The sequence below is a fragment of the Nipponia nippon genome, unplaced genomic scaffold (genome assembly GCF_047370975.1).
Source record: "Nipponia nippon isolate SJK-2023a ecotype South Korea unplaced genomic scaffold, ASM4737097v1 scaffold_24, whole genome shotgun sequence".
Lineage (NCBI taxonomy): Eukaryota > Metazoa > Chordata > Aves > Pelecaniformes > Threskiornithidae > Nipponia > Nipponia nippon.
Genome location: NW_028262341.1, coordinates 729,100 through 745,147, shown reverse-complemented (window position 1 = coordinate 745,147; position 16,048 = coordinate 729,100). Strand labels below are relative to the sequence as shown.

The window sequence follows — 16,048 nt, the reverse complement described above, 5'->3', positions numbered from 1 at the left end:
CTTTTCATAGTGCATATATATTCTAAAGGAATTGTCAAGCAGTTTGCTTCATTCACCAATTTGTGATCATCAGATACACTTGGAATGGCATGGGATAAATGTGTCGACACCATGTTTGAAATACAAATGTTACATATTCCTCTTATATAAAGGGAAAAAAAATTACCAAACCAAACCCAACCCACCAAAGTAATGTAAGGCTGTCATGCCATCTAGTGGCAGTTGTTCATTCTCATTTTAGCTCAATCCATATTGTTCTAAAGTTTTTTTTGTTTGGGCTTGTTGTGCTTTAGTAGAGCTGTCTTAATGCTTTAGGAGAGCATCATTACAGTAAGGCACATGAGCAGAAAGAACTTTTCCATTTTTCTTCCTGCCTAGCATTACTATTTGCTATGAAAAATGAGTTTGAATAGTATTTAGATACTGAAAATAAGCAAAGTCAGTGAATTAAAAATCAATAAAACACACCTCTTGCATTTTGAAACAGAAATAGTGAACTATTTATATATACAAAGAAAATGGATTTGTAAGCTTCTGTTTAAGGATGTAAAATATCTTTATAAGGTACTATTTGAATTTATACTTCTGTTTACAATATTTATAGTGAAGTCATGGTATGATATATTTAAAAAAAAATAGAGCTTGTATTATGGATTCGATAAATGCAGCATTTGATTAAAACAGTTAAATCTTTGATATATATCCCCAAGAAAACTAGCAAGCAAAACAATAATTGAGCTGTTTTCCAAGGGCAGGTATAGAATATCTGCTCCGTTTTAAACATCATTGATTGAAGCCTCCCAAACAAATACAGATGGCACCTTTACGTCTCCTCTGATTTCACAACAGCTGGGGTTAAACCAGCCCATTTCTGGTTTCACTCAGTCCTTGCTCTCACTTTAATCTGGCTCACATGTATTAGTCTCCCAGAAACTATTGCATTCGCCAGGGATCTGCTGGGTACGTGATCCTCTGCCTCAGCCCCTTCACACTCACAGAACATCCTCCCAGATTGCTCATTTGAACAAGCATCCAGCAGTAAGGAGGATGAGGAGGAAGAAATCCCCCAGCGCCCCTTTCAAGCCATTTTGGAGTGGCTGTGTTGCTTCTATGAATTGTCCACTGAGGGGTTGTTGTTTGCAGAAGGAATGAGAATTCCCATTTCCAGCTGCTAAATTACATCACTAGAGCTAGAAGATGCAGCCGTCTCTCACGCTGATCTTTGCAGGACCATAACGTGTATCTAAATCGATTTAAAAACATTTTGTGTCTTTTTAAACCCCTTTGAGCTGTTTGAGCTATTGTCTTCCTCTAACACTCACATACTCGCCTGATTTTCCAGGGCATTACTACATTTTATCCCCCATGTTCAAACAGCCATACCTCCTTAACAATGGTAGCATCCTGCTTCATCACTTACCTTCTGCTCTGATCCTCATGTTTTCCCCACTTTTGCAGCATTGCCTGTACTTTTTTTAAAAAACTAAAATGTGCAAATCATTAAAAATGAACATGAGTATGACTGCAAAATTATCTGGATTTGCTACATGTTCACACCCATCGTAAATTCCAGTGGAGCAAATGAGATAATTATAGGTGAAGGAGTGAAAAGTTAAAGAATTGGGCCCTAGCAGCTTTGGTAGGCCTTGAAAAGCTTTGAAAATAGATTTTAAAGGTTCTCTCCCCCCCCCCCCCCCCCCCCCCCCGTTTATATAATTAATGTTAGTAACAAGAATTTTGTTGTATATTGGAATCTCAATTGTTTGTAAACGCACCCACCCCAGTATAGCAGGCTGACACCCACTGGGAATACTCAAGTGCATAAGATTATGCATATGTCTAATTCTTTGCAGAACTGGGATCTGTGCATTTTCTGTCCTTGCCAATATTATGCTGTATTTTAAAACATTTTAATTTTAAAAATTATTTTGACTCTTTAGACTATGTGAGAGGGGATTTAGCATCTAGAAAGATCTGTAAGTAGTTTGTGTTTGTTCCTCCCTCTTTTGTTCATTTTCTCTAAATACCAGGAATAAAGTCAACTTTAAAAAGATAAAGGTGTCCGACATCTGCTGACTCTGATAATTCTATCCTGCAGTTGTGGTAATGGTTTTACTGCTCGTAACTGTTAGAACAAATTAAAACTGCTCAGCTTGAGTACCTAAATAAGCTCTGAGCCTATGCTTCCCCCGCCTCCCCTTCCACATGTACATCTCAAGCAGCTACAGACTCACTGCTACTTGCGGACTGGTGCAAGGGGAAGAGGTGGAATTGGGCATGAGTCACTTACCTAGGAGATCTGTTCTGACCTTTATAATCTTATCCTGAAAATTAAAGTTCTCTGTTTGTGATATAAACCTCAGAAATTTAAGGGTACCGACCATATAGCAAAATTGGCATTATAGTTGCTGCTGAAGTCGTACTAAAGAGTACGGGAAGGGTTGTCATTTATATACGATGATTCCTTCTGCTGAGGTTAATTCAGTTCCTGTCATAGTCTGACTTCTACTTTTTACATGAGCGACAAGTGCTTGCATTTGAAACCGAAAGCCTTGGATGAGGATAATGCATGTAGCTTCAAAATTATTTATTTATTAAATATAACAGCAGGAATAACAAACTCCAGCTTGTCCTTGTCAAAGTTGTTGTGAAAAATCAGTTGTATATCATAATCAGGGGTGACTAGGGGGTTTACTAAGTTTAAGGAGATGCTTTCTCAAGATTAGTGAGTTGTGTGTATGATATCTGAATTGTAAAAGCACAGTTTGTTTATTTTTATTAAAAGGGTGATACTTCTTGACCTTTTGGTTTTACCTTAAGTCAGGTTTGAAATATTTTCTTTTCTGTAGTATTTGCATTTAATAAAAATGAAAGGCAAAATTATTAACCTGGTTTAAAAGGCATGTAGGTAATAGCCCTTTTAAAATCACATTTCTTTCAAAATTTCCATTAAATGTCATGTGCAGAACTTCTCTCCCACTTGCTAAGTCTTCATGATCTTGAGATAACGATATTTCCCACAAAGTGAGACAGACGTAATAACAGTACAATTCCTAAAGATCATCTATCATCCAAATGTGTGTTATTTACTTTCTCAAATTTCTGGAGAAGTAGCCAGGCAAGCGGGAAGATCCTGCTTTTTGCATCACAGACAAATGTTTAGCTAGGCACAAAAGGGTTTGGGTTGGTTTTTTTAAAGAGGTTTTGGTTCTTTAGTTTTCTATGCAGAGTGTGCAAGGTATTTACTGCAGTATTCTTTCAGATGGTGGAATGAGTCTTGTATTTCTTGACCAGGGATAAAGCATTAATTTTGTTTGAAATGCTATTATTGCTGTAAATTTTGGAATTCTAGATATGGAAAGTCAGAGGTCTGTGGAAGGCTTTTTCTAAATTTTTTTAATTTTGCTCTATACTCTGTATTGAATCAAACCTTTTACTGTTGGTATTTAGAGGTTGCCAAACTGTGTCAGGCTGCTCTTAGAATACCATAAATACAGAAACTATTTTTTCAGGGATCTTCTGAAGCAGATTTGGTCATCAGGAAAAGCCAGTGTAGAAATCATGTCTCGTTGCTGAGAATCTAACACAATTTTATGTGAAATAGTGTAGATGAAAACAGCTAGTTTGATTTATACTGGTAAATTAGAAGATGTGTAGTATGTAACCCGAATTTCATCTCTGAAATGCTTTAGCAAAATACAAAACAAAGACCTCTAACACTGTGGTAGCCATTTGGGAGGTGAAGGAGGACAAGAAGCGTTATATAATTAACAGCAAAATGCAGTTGAATGGGAAAATAATTTTTTGTTAAGAATTGATGATAGCCTATCTGAGCTTTGCAGAGGGTAGGTTACATCTTTGTGCTTATCAGCAGGCTGTGCTAGCACAAGAGCATCATTTTGAGAGCTAATTGAGTTTAGTCCTGGTTAGAATTAAAATGTGTTAATGAGGAGTGTCTTATACACTGTGGTGACTGTTATTGCTGATGGAGATGTCCACCAAAAAACTTAGAGGAAACTAAATAAATGAAAGCCTATGAATTGTAAACTAACTTGGATAAATTCAGTTCACACATATTTTATGGTTCACCACTGGTACTCGTCAAGAGTACAAAACCCCATTTCATTGAGAATGGAAGCAAGCACACCAGTCATAGTTGTAAAGCACCTCTAAACCATTTTATAAAATACAGGAGTCTTAAGGAGATGAAATATTAAAATGTTACTTCCTCTTCATTTTTCAGTATTGCTACCATAATAAGAAAATGAAATAAAAATATCAAGCAGTCTTGTTTCTTACCATTTGGACTATAAATAGTTAAGTGATGCCAATCCTTCTAACCAGGAACAGAGTTAAAAAAGATGAATATGAATTGTATTTTCACAGACAGAATATGTAACTTGGCAATTGAATTAATTTTTTAATGGAGGGCCACAAAGATTTTTGGTTTGTTTCACTTATCATTTAGAACTTTAATTGAATAAATGAAGAGATTTGGTCGTTATGAGAATTCTCATTTGGTTTATGACCTTGATGCTGGCAGTTTGGACCCTCTTACAATACCTACTCTTCAAGTAGCAGCACAATTAATTTAAAATAATTTGTCATAGTGTGTACAAATTAAGTCTGTGGTTCCATTTTCAACTTGTAGCGATAAGTAGCATTTAGAGTTTGTGCTGATTATGGCAACTGAATTATACAAACTGATTAATACCATCTCAGTCTTTTTCTATACTGAGTGCTAAAACTGTGTTTCACATTGTATTTTTTAATTCGTGATGTGCTCTTCTTATTCCCCTAAGAGATGTTCTCCAGTTATGAGCATCATTGGCCTCTCAGGGTGTTGAGACACACAGTCTCAGGACATTGTTCTAAATTTGATAATGCAGGTTAAAAAAAAAATAGAATGCTGAAAAACTGCTATCACTTGGTTTTGTTTGCTTCTAAAACCATGAATTTAGAGGTGTTTTTGGGAAGCCCTGCAGAGCACTATCTGGTGCAAGCAGAGCCCATTCCTCTGCTTTCCTAAGCTGTGTAAAATGCAGTAAGAGCATGGCATGGGCATCCTCTTCCAGGTTGTTAAATAGAGCCATTGTTAAACATGGGTCCTGTCTCCCCACCATCCATCACTGACCCCCAGCAGGGTGGTGCTGCCCCAGCCTGAGACAGAAGAGAGGTCCCTGACAGGCAGACATATCCAGGCGAGCCCACTTGCTGGTGGCATTTCAGGCTTGGCTGACACTGTGCTGAAGTACCCGAGATATGTAAAACACCTTCCCTTTTGTGAGATCTCCTGTAGGTACGCTCATCTTGGGCACAGCAGGAGGGCCAAGCTGGGCAGGGGACATCTTCAATAGCTTGAGTACTGAGTGCATCGAGCACATCCTTCCTGGGGTTTCCACGCATTGTACTTAGCAAGTCACCCCGCTCGGAAGATGTGTTCTGGCTGGATAAGACTGGTTGAGCTACTGCCCTGCTTTCTGCAGCAGCCTTAAATGTAGTCATTTAGACCAGACTGGTGGTGTGCTTTAAAACATACATTCTGTCCTGCTTTGATCTGACAAACGCATGTTTTCCCGAGCTGAAAAAAACTTTGAGTACACCTAGCTGGGAAGATGTTAATGTGAATCTAGATGAGCATTGTTATTTTAAGCTACTCTGACTAAGAAAGGTGGGTTTTTTCATGCCATGTAGACAGGGTTCTCCTGTTCATTCCATTTTATTCTCCTCAGCCCAAGCTTTGTTTGCTGGCATTTTGGCTCTTGGTATTTTTACAGTTAGCAGATGTGTGCAGCCTCTCCATTACTCGTGCCCAATAACTGCAGCAATTCTTTTTGAACTACATTTAGTTATTTTCCTGGTGTGCATGTGTGTGTGTTTGTTACATAAGGTTGTGCTATCCAGTATAACAAGTAATAGGGTATCACATAATATGTATGTATTGGAACAGATACGGATATTTATGGTAAATTTAATCTCATTAGAAGCTCATTCTCAATAGGAATTGAAATGTAAGCAATATTCAAGGTTAGTTATTTCATTGTGGATTATTGTAAATTTTGCAATTTCTGTAGGTTAAATATGTAACAGTATGAGTAAAAAAAGGATAAAAATGTCAATGCAAAAAGTCCCCCATATTTGGAAGCAAGTAAATTATATTCCCAGCTTTTAGAAGAGAAGTAAATTTAAAGAAAAATAGATTTATTGAAATCTTTCATACTTATTAGAACACGATCTTTTAAATTCTTTCATTCGACCAGTATTAGGTATAAGAATAGTAAAACACACCATATCCTAGTCGCCCAAACAACTAAAAGAAGACAGAGTAAGAATTACACAACTGGCAGAGAAACATTGCAGCTTCTGTGCCTTTATGTCACTGGCTTCCTGGTGGATATTTTTTGTGAAATCAGTCTTCCTGAATACTGGAACCAAATTGTGGGCAGTGAGAGTACGGTGCTTCAATGTTGCTTCTCCAAAGACTTCCCTACTGAGAAACTTATTATCTGCTTGTCACATTATGTTCCCAGGGATTAAGAAAAATAGTATTTTACAAGATTTTTGCATTGTACATGCACACATGCACACATGCACACATGCACACACAACTCGAAAAATTGTATTAAAAACACAGTTTATAAGATACTCTTTACTCTCCCTGTACACAGTTGGATTCTTTCTCTAGTGGGAAGATAACAAAAAGTATTAGAACATGTGGCACTATCATTCAAGTTCTTGAACTTTTTTATTCAAGTTTCTTGAACTTGGTCTGTTATAGACCACCCAATCAGGATGAAGAGGCAGATGAGGTATTCTATGAGCAGCTGAGAGAAGTCTTACAATCGCTAGCCTTTGTTCTCGTGGGGGACTTCAACTTAACCAGATGCCTGCTGGAAATACAATACAGCGGAGAGGAAACAGTCTAGGAAGTTCCTGGAGTGTGTGGAAGATAACTTCCTGACACAGCTGGTGAGGAAGCCAACTAGGGAAGGCGCCCTGCTGGACTTCTTGTTTGTCAACAGAGAAGGACTGGTGGGTGATTGTAGAATGTCCTGAGTTGGAAGGGACCCACAAGGACCATCGAGTCCAACTCCTGTCCCTGCATAGGACAACCCCAAAATTCACACCATATGTCTGAGGGCATTGTCCAAATGCTTCTTAAATGTTGTCAGGCTTGGTGCCATGACTGCCTCCCTGGGGAGCCTGTTCCAGTGCTCCACCACCCTCTGGGTGAAGAACCTTTTCCTAATATAAAACCTATAGCTCCCCTGGCATATCTTCCTGCCATAATAATGTAATGATGCCAGGTGATGTGATAGTTGGAGGCCGTCTTGGGCATAGTGATCATGAAATGATATCGAGTTTTCAATTCTTGGGGAAGTAAGGACGGGGGTCAGCAGAACTGCTACCTTGGACTTCCAGAGGGCAGACTTTGACCTGTTCAGGAGCCTGGTTGACAAGAGTCCCTTGGGAGGCAGTCCTGAAGGGCAAAGGAGTCCAGGAAGGCTGGACATTCTTCAAGAAGAAAGTCTTAAAGGCACTGGAGCAGGCCATCCCCATGTACCAAAAGACAAGGCGGCGGGGGAGAAGACCATCCTGGCTGAACAGGGAGCTTCAGCTGGAACCCAGGAATAAAAGGAGAGTTTACGACCTTTGGAAGAAGGGGTAGGCAACTCAGAAGGACTGCTAGGATGTCGTGAGGTTATGCAGGCAGAGGATTAGAAGGGCCAAAAGCCCAGCTGGAACTTAAACTGGCTACTGCTGTAAAAGACAACAAAAAATGTTTCTACAAATACATTAACAACAAAAGGAGAGCTAAGGACAGTATCCATCCTTTATTGGATGCAGAGCGAAACACAGTGAGAGAGGACAAGGAAAAGGCTGAACTACTTAATGCCTTCTTTGCTCAGTCTTTAATAGTCAGACCAGTTGTTATCTGGGTACCCAACCCCCTGAGCTGGAAGGCACGAATGGGGAGCAGAATGAAGCCCCTGTAATCCAAGGGGAAATGGTTAGTGACCTCCTACACCACTTAGACATGCACAAGTCTATGGGGCCAGCTGGGATCCACCCAAGGGTACTGAGGGAGCTGGTGGAGGTGCTCGCCAAGCCACTTTCCATCATCTATCAGCAGCATATTAGGAAAAACTTCACTGAAAGGGTAGCCAGGCACTGGATCAGGCTGCCCAGGGAAGTGATTGAGTCCCCATCCCTGGAGGTATTTAAAAGATGTGTAGATGTGGTGCTTAGGGACATGGTTTAGTGGTGGACTTGGCAGTGCTAGGTTAACGGTTGGACTTGATGGTCTTAAAGGTCTTTTCCAACCTAAAAGATTCTATGATTGTAGCTTTACTTCTTTTTAAGTATTTTAACGATTCAACATGATAGGTTGCTATAAGTAAGAGAAGGGACCTTACTAAATTTAGCATTTCACATAAAATATTTTATGTAGTCTCTCTTCTTTTAGTATTTTTTTAGTATTCTTTTTTTTTTAGTACTTTTCTTTTAGGTGGTTGGTTTGTTTGTTTGTTTGTTTGTTTTTCACTTTAAGTTGATAAATACATACATTCTGTGGTGACTACACAAAAGGTTTTTCCTCTTCAGCTTCTTTTTCACCCAGTTTAATAGAAGTTTCTGCTTATATTCTTTTGGTCTCAGCTGCATGACAGTGACCTTCAAGATGCTATTTGTGATAACAAATTGCTGAATTTTATACCTGAAGGCAGTAATTACAATATACTGGTGTTTGCAGATGTGTTTAGTTAGCTGTTCTCCAAAAACACTTACCAGATTCTTCTGTTATTGCTGCAACTTGTGTGACACATTTTCAAATGCTGGTGGCCTCTCCATCTCATTTGTGGCTTAGGTATGACATTCTTGCCTGTTACTTTGTTTTCTTCATGTTATTTTCTTTTTTCTTTTTTTATTTATTTTTCGTTTGCGTTTGGGGTTTTTTTTGGTGTTGTTTGTTTGGTTTTTTCTTTTCTTAACACATTATCAGTGTATGTGCCAGTTCCTGAACTCCATTTGAGAAGTTAATTGTAGCTTAGGGTAGTGCACAATAGCATTCTTTATACCTCCTTGTACTTGGCGTGATGTCCCTGTTGCAGATTAGAAGGACTTGAAGGCCGCAGTAGTGACTGGAAACCCTTGAGAGCCATTTCAGCACCTGGAAATTACTGTGGGACTGAACCACTCTGATAATATACTTCTTCCTCAGTCAGATCAGCTTTGAGAGATTGGTTTCCCTTAGACAGGCTTTGCAACATCTTAAGAAAGATCTTGCCCTGAAATGCCGGATATATTATTTAAAGAGTATCCTACATCCTTTTGCACAGAGAGGGCTCTAGCAGATAATATCTTTTGCTTCTTTGTCTTATTCCCACCTGATAGCTAAAGTTCTTGCTGCATTATTAAATCACGTTACCTATCTTCTGGCATATTTTTCCAGCTTAATTATTTCTTGCTATGTTTACCCTGACTATTTTTTGAAGAGTCATATGTCTATAATCCTTAGGAAGGAAGTGCTGTCATACTCTGTGCTCCTGTGGAAGAAGTGCTCTCATACTCTGTGCATTGCTGACATCCCTCTCCCTCTCTGCTAGCTGGGAAGTTATTTGATTCATTGGCATAGCACCTATCCAGTCCCCCCAGCTGAACCCTGAGATAAATAAGGAGTCTTTCTTGCTGAGAATTTAGTGTGGGGATCCATTAAAGGTTTTCAATTATCAAGATGCTGAATTTTGAATTGACAGAAGGCTGAGGTAGCAGGCAGAAATGTCTGAGTCTTCAACATGCAAAGAATTTATTTTTTTGTCTTCAGAAAACGAGTGCTACACTGGTCAATTCAAGATCTGTGATCACTGATTGTAATTTAGTGCCCATATTTTGAACCCATTGCTTTTTGTGATGTATGTGCTGCAATATCGTTACGAGAAGGGGAAGAAAAAGTTTTCCAAGAAGTCAAAGAAAGAGAGCTACTAGCCATAAGAAAGTCCACAATGGTTCCTCCCTAAGGCATGGTCATTTCAGCAACTCTTAACAATAAAGTAAAACCAGATCAGAGACTGAATGTCAGCTGTTCTTACTAATTACAAAGGATGTAGCGAAACATGTGAAAAAAAGTGCCTACTGCTTGAGTTTGTGTCTTTCAGAATGCCTGGTGCTTAATAATGTGTGTGTGTGTGAGTCTTGAAAAAAATGTTCCCGACATAGTGAAAAGCTGTTCATATTTAATTTATTTTCATTAAAACGTTTGACAGAATTTCCTTGCTGTCTTGCTACATCTCAGTAGAACTTGTGGTGGACAAACATGACGTAGGTGATGGAGAGGGAGAAGCTTAGTAAAAAATTAGAATATTTAAATTTTTCTTTTTAATGGTAGAATTTTTGTGGTAAACTTAAGTACTATATTTTGGTCCAAAACAGTGTAAAATTTTTTAGAATTATCCTTGAACATCAGTGTCTCACCATTTCTGCAATGCTATATAGACCTTTATTGATCCTTATATTTATCAAAACCTTAGTTGTGCTTCTCAGCTGTTTATATATTTCCCTGTCTATAGAACTGTGCAGTATTTGTATCCATGGATCATCAAGAAACATAAAAACTGTTTGAAATTTACTAGATGAAGTCATTCATTGCAGTTCCACTTGGGTTCTGTTGCTTGAAGAATAGGAGAAGGTTAAAACACTCCCACAAATATGTTTAAGGGGAATACATAGATACATAAATATTTAGAGTATATAAACCTTCATGTAAGACAGAGTTGTATCAAAGAGGCTCCTGTAGTTATTCCATGCACTGAACTAACAAGTCAGTTAAGAACAGATGCACTGGCTCTCAAATTAAAGTCTGCTTTGATGCCTGCTTAGGAAACAATGCAAAAAAAAAAAAAAAAAAAAAGACTTATCTATAATTTGAGAGAAGAATCCTAGACTTACTCTGTGAGGCTTTTATTAAGTAGACTTGAGACCTACTTAGATCCAGACCTTCTCAAAAATTTGAAGCAGCTACTGACATCAGGGGCACAGCAAACCAAAAAATCCAGATGCTAATTGTCAGTCATTAGAAACAATGTGAGTCATATTTTGAAAAGTGAAGTTGCAACTTTACATGAGTAAGCCTCTTTCTCTCCTTAATGCAGTGGGGTATTTGTTTCAGCTTTATAGTAGAATTTCAATTCTATAAAAAAATAAGTATTTAGGTATTTCTATAAACTGCATAGAAACATGAACCCACTGGGAAGAGAGGGGACAAGCAGGTTTCCATTCTGCTTGAAAGGAGCAGATGTTCTGCCAATAACGCGCTATTATAGACTAATATTAGTAGTGTGATTCTACATTAAGATATGGTTGACTTGAGAGACACTGCTGATTTCCCTTTTATGACGTGTACAACTGTAAATAAAGTTAAAGTTTAGTTTTCTGAATGAGGTAAGCCAAATCCAAGATACTCACTAGAGTGTGCTGCACTCCATACAATGCACTTGGTTAACCTTTATGGAAATTGTTGAAATTCTAATTTCCTGGCACTTTTACTGCTTTACAAGGGCCTGCATGTTTACAGCCTTCACCACATGCGCAACCATTTTTTCTTTCTTTCTTATGAGAGAACCTCACCATCAGAGAGAGGGCATGCAGAAGCCTCCCTCTTCTATAGCACACAATTTCAAATGCCTTTTTTATTAATGTTTTCACAATTGTCATTGAACTTTCTTCTCCAGTTTGTAGTTTCTCTTTATTTTACATTGCTTTCTAGTACCTCTTTTGAATGCATGTATGTAGGTTATATTACTTCAGCTTTCATCTGATTCTGAGATGTGAAAGGTACCATTAAATTTTTTTATGCAAGATCGTAGGAAAAATGCCATTACTAATTATTGGTAAAATAATTGTCATTCTCTTGCTAGCTCTTGCTACTATTAATACATGCATTACTAGCATTGGTGGTCACTGGCATTTGAGTTTATAACGCAGTGCTGCTGATGGCGCTGAAATATGCCATGCATTTGTGAAACAGTGATGTTGATCATAGTTTTAGTGACCTTCCAGTGGTCCTTAGCTACAGCTGACTAGATGATGCCTGTGTAGGTATATTTGTTTCTTTTTGAAGAGAGTCCAAAGAGTGAGTTTAAACATGCAGCAGCTCTTTTGTCATCAGAGATTGCCCCAGGGAAGTCCCAGCAGAATCCTTTCCTTTATCTCTCCCTTGTCTCTAGTGGCAGTGTCATGAACAGAAGCAAGCTCCTCTTTCATGATATAAAGAATCAGTCTTTTTTGTCCCTGTGTTCACAGTCAAAGCATACTTTTAGCTCTTCATTTTCTTCTGGAGTTATAGGTTCACTTGCTTGCCAAAATGATCCTCTGCATCATCTGTTTAGTCAGATGTTTGTACCTTTTTCCTGTAGATCTCACACTTGCCACTAATCTCCTGGCTTTTTAGATTTCTAGATTATTGTCACACTTTGGGATGGAAAAAGTAGGGATGTTAAATGCATTTTCAGGTACTACCATTTGTTTATCATAAGGCACTGACCTTGTTTGTGGGCTATGAAATAGTATTATTGTAGTAGCCAAGAGCCACTAGAACCTCACAAGGTGCAGGATGGTATGACAGATTTGGGTTTATATTTGGTTTTGAGAGAGGAGTTTTACTGTGTGAGCATGGAGTTAAATATGGAGGGATGGGAGGAGTGCAACATCGAATTAATATGGTTAATGGAACCACCAAAGTTCTAAATATTTACGATATAAACTTGAAATCCATGCCTTTACAGGTTAAATCTTGTATTGCATTTTACTGTATTATTATGAAAAAGTCAATGGAAAGTATTTGTGAATTATTATGCTGTTACTTACCTCTTGACTCTTCCAAGAACGTTTTTGTTTTCTCTTCCAGAGTTCCTATCTTTATCCCTTCTCCAGTGGATAGTATAGATCTGTGATTATATGATCTAAATGGCTTATTATTCTTCACTGTTAATGCATTAAGTTGTTTCTATTCTACATTCACAATTGCTGTAACAAAGTTTCAAATACTGCATCTTGATAGATGCACTCACTAAGAATCTTTAAGTTTATTTAGTTCTGCTAAACTTTGTGGAATAATGTACTGAACGCTCTGTGGAAGCATTTAAGCTGGATGCTTGAGGTGTGAGCATGGCACAAGCCATACGCTCCATGACTCAATGCGATATTTACAAGCTAAATGGAATTATTTAGCAGTATTTCTTTTTTTTCATAGCCTTTCATGTCCCCTCGGTACCCTGGAGGACCAAGGCCACCTTTAAGAATACCCAATCAGGTAAGATTTTATCACTGATGCACCATTGTGGTCCAGGGTGATGGTGCAGGGGTGGGAACAGGGTATGTTGTCTTGTTGGCTGCCAATGGCTTGTTGGCTACAAAACTCACTCAGTCCCTCTCGACTCCATTTTATCTGACCATTAAACAGTTATTTTGATAAGGTGTGGCCATGCCACTCCCAGGTCAGTTTACCATGCTTAATTAGCATCTACACCTCAAAATTTATTGTGTGTTAAGCCTGTTTGCACAGGGAGGATATAATTGGCTTGTGTTGTGCTGCATTAACCTCACCAGCCAATGCTGCCTGCACTGGGATGAAGGCAGAATGTCCCCATAACTGTTACACTTTTTGCTGACCACATCAAGCAGTTAGCTCTGAGAATTTTGTTACTTAATTCTACATAAAATGCATCACTCCCTTCTATTCTTTCTTGGATATATGAAGTATATTTATTTCATAGTAAATATGGAGATTATTGGTGAGAAACAGATATCATGAAGTGCTGTATGACTATTATAGGCACTCTGAGGACTTTATGAAAGCATCGAATTCCCAATTTTCTCTCGTCGCGATCAAAGGATATGCATGCCAGTATAACAAGAATGAGTAATGAGCTGCTGCTCGTCAGCAGAGACCTTTATTGGCCCATCTGTGAAAGATGGTTCTGGAAGCAGATAGCATTTGTATTTTTAAGTTCTCCATAGTGCAGATAGAGAAGGCGGTTGTCAGCAGATGAAAAGTTAAAGATAAGCAGAGAGAAAAATACCAGTGGAGCTCTGAAAGAAAAACTGGGTCGTTTACAATATTGGGAAAGATTGATAAGATAGAGGGAATGGGTGTTTTGGTCCAACTTAGACTTCCAGGACTGCCTTTCTTGTTGTCACAGCTTGATGAGGAGACTTTTATGCCTCAACCTGGCATTTTTTCTGGCTATTTTTTATATCTGTATAACACAATGTCAACAAACTTGTCTTTAGCACTGGTACAATATTGCCAGAAAGTATGAAGTTTAAATTTTAGTGAGCTGGATATATCAGGTGGCAAGACTTCTTCAGATATTCCTCTGCATCAAAGATGGTGGTGTTTGGGAGCAGGTTAAGTTACCTGTACCATACCCACTTTCTCATAAGAGAAATGTGTGACTTAATTAACCTTGCTGAAGTGATCATCAAGGGACAAGAGTCCAATGTCATTAGCAATTTAGTTAAATACTTGCTACAGACATACTGTAACTCAGTACAAAATGTCTTCCTGATTTTTGCACTTTTACATAATATCTTAGCCAAAGATACACTGCTGTTTGGGTTTCACATATCCCTTTGTTTCTCTTTCTATGTTTCTAAATACTGTAAATACTGGCAGGTAGAAACTGGATGTGGTGAGTGCTGTGAAAGCACTGCCAACCTGCAGTTTTATTTTCAGAAGTGTTTTTGTCTGCACATTGTGGTATTTTCAGTTCAGAGCTGTAACATAATCACATAATCTCAGAGAATTACAGCTCTTGCAATTCATTTACATTACGCTGCATTCATGAATTAGTGCTTTTAACAACACTGCCATTATTTAAGTTACAGTATAGCTGGGCAGTGTGTGGAAGTAATAAACTATTGTAGTGCAGGTTTGAGGATGAAATTTTGAATAGTAAAAGTCAGTAAAAATCAGAGTTAAAATTCCTACTGCAACTATAACTCTATTCCTTAATGCCTTGCAATAGGGATTGTGTTTCTTAGGTAAAGAAGGGTAACACAGGGCATGCGTGCACAGCACAGTCCAGTGCTGTGTAAGGGTTATCTGAGCTAGATCTAGGCTTTGTAGCAAGAAAAGTTAGTACCTACCAAGTGCCTCATGAGTGCCCCTAAGTTTTCTCGAGTGCTCAATCATGTCCTACAAGATCAAGCCCTACAAGGGTATTTACTGTTGGCAATGCATTGTGCTGTGCAGGTACACTTGTTTTTCTTGAAAAGCGGTATGACATGTTAGAAAGGAACAGCAGTCCCTCATGTAATGATCTCCAGTGTAATGACTGCGTGAGTTAAGTCTTCGGTCGCATGTGCTCAGAGCAGCAAATGCCTCTGTGTCCTTACATGTAACTTGCCATCTCTGGCAGAAGTGACCAGTTCCTGCTTTGCCAGTATTTGATGGTTCTCTGTGCACTTAATGTATTGTTCTTATGTATCGCCCAGACTTCAAGCCACTGAAGTACATGTAAAACTCTGATTTAAATGATGTTGTCTCAGATTATTTGTTTGTTCCATTAATCTTGCAGTGAGTACCTTTTGACTGTATTACCTTTGAGGTAATAATGTGCATCTTAATTTTGAATTTCCTACCTCTTGTGGAAACAAACTGTATAATATTTGCAGATAGTTTCCCCTTTGTAAGTATCCAAGACCACTACAGTATTTCCAGGTCAAGATTAACTTATCCATTCCCACAGTAAGCAGTACCTGTATTGCCTCAGTAGATTACATTCATAATAACAGATTTACTCATGCTGGATACATTTCTACTGAAAATGTGGTGCTGTTTTGAAATGCTAAATAGCACCTAATGGATCAGCTACAAAGATTGATCCATAAAAGCATTTTTCTAGTTGGCTGAACTATAGGTAAGAGACTGTAGAAATTAGCCTTAAACCTAATTCAGTTACTATAAACCCAAAGGGCAGATTCAAATGTGGGGACATAAAAGCAATGCATTTGATTTGGACTAGAGGTGAAGTAGCAAGACAATGTACCT

The 16,048-nt window shown here is 38.3% G+C and overlaps 1 protein-coding gene across 12 annotated transcripts in view; it reads left to right on the top strand.

Annotated features, from left to right (window-relative positions):
• The window catches only part of SSBP2 (single stranded DNA binding protein 2), a 201,352-nt gene that overhangs the window by 137,721 nt on the left and 47,583 nt on the right, over positions 1-16,048 (top strand). For all 12 annotated transcript variants that reach the window (XM_087761478.1, XM_087761479.1, XM_087761485.1 and 9 more), the window contains one exon: positions 13,247-13,306. In XM_087761478.1, coding sequence (XP_087617604.1) covers positions 13,247-13,306 — 60 coding nt within the window. The remainder of the gene's footprint in view (positions 1-13,246; positions 13,307-16,048) is intronic.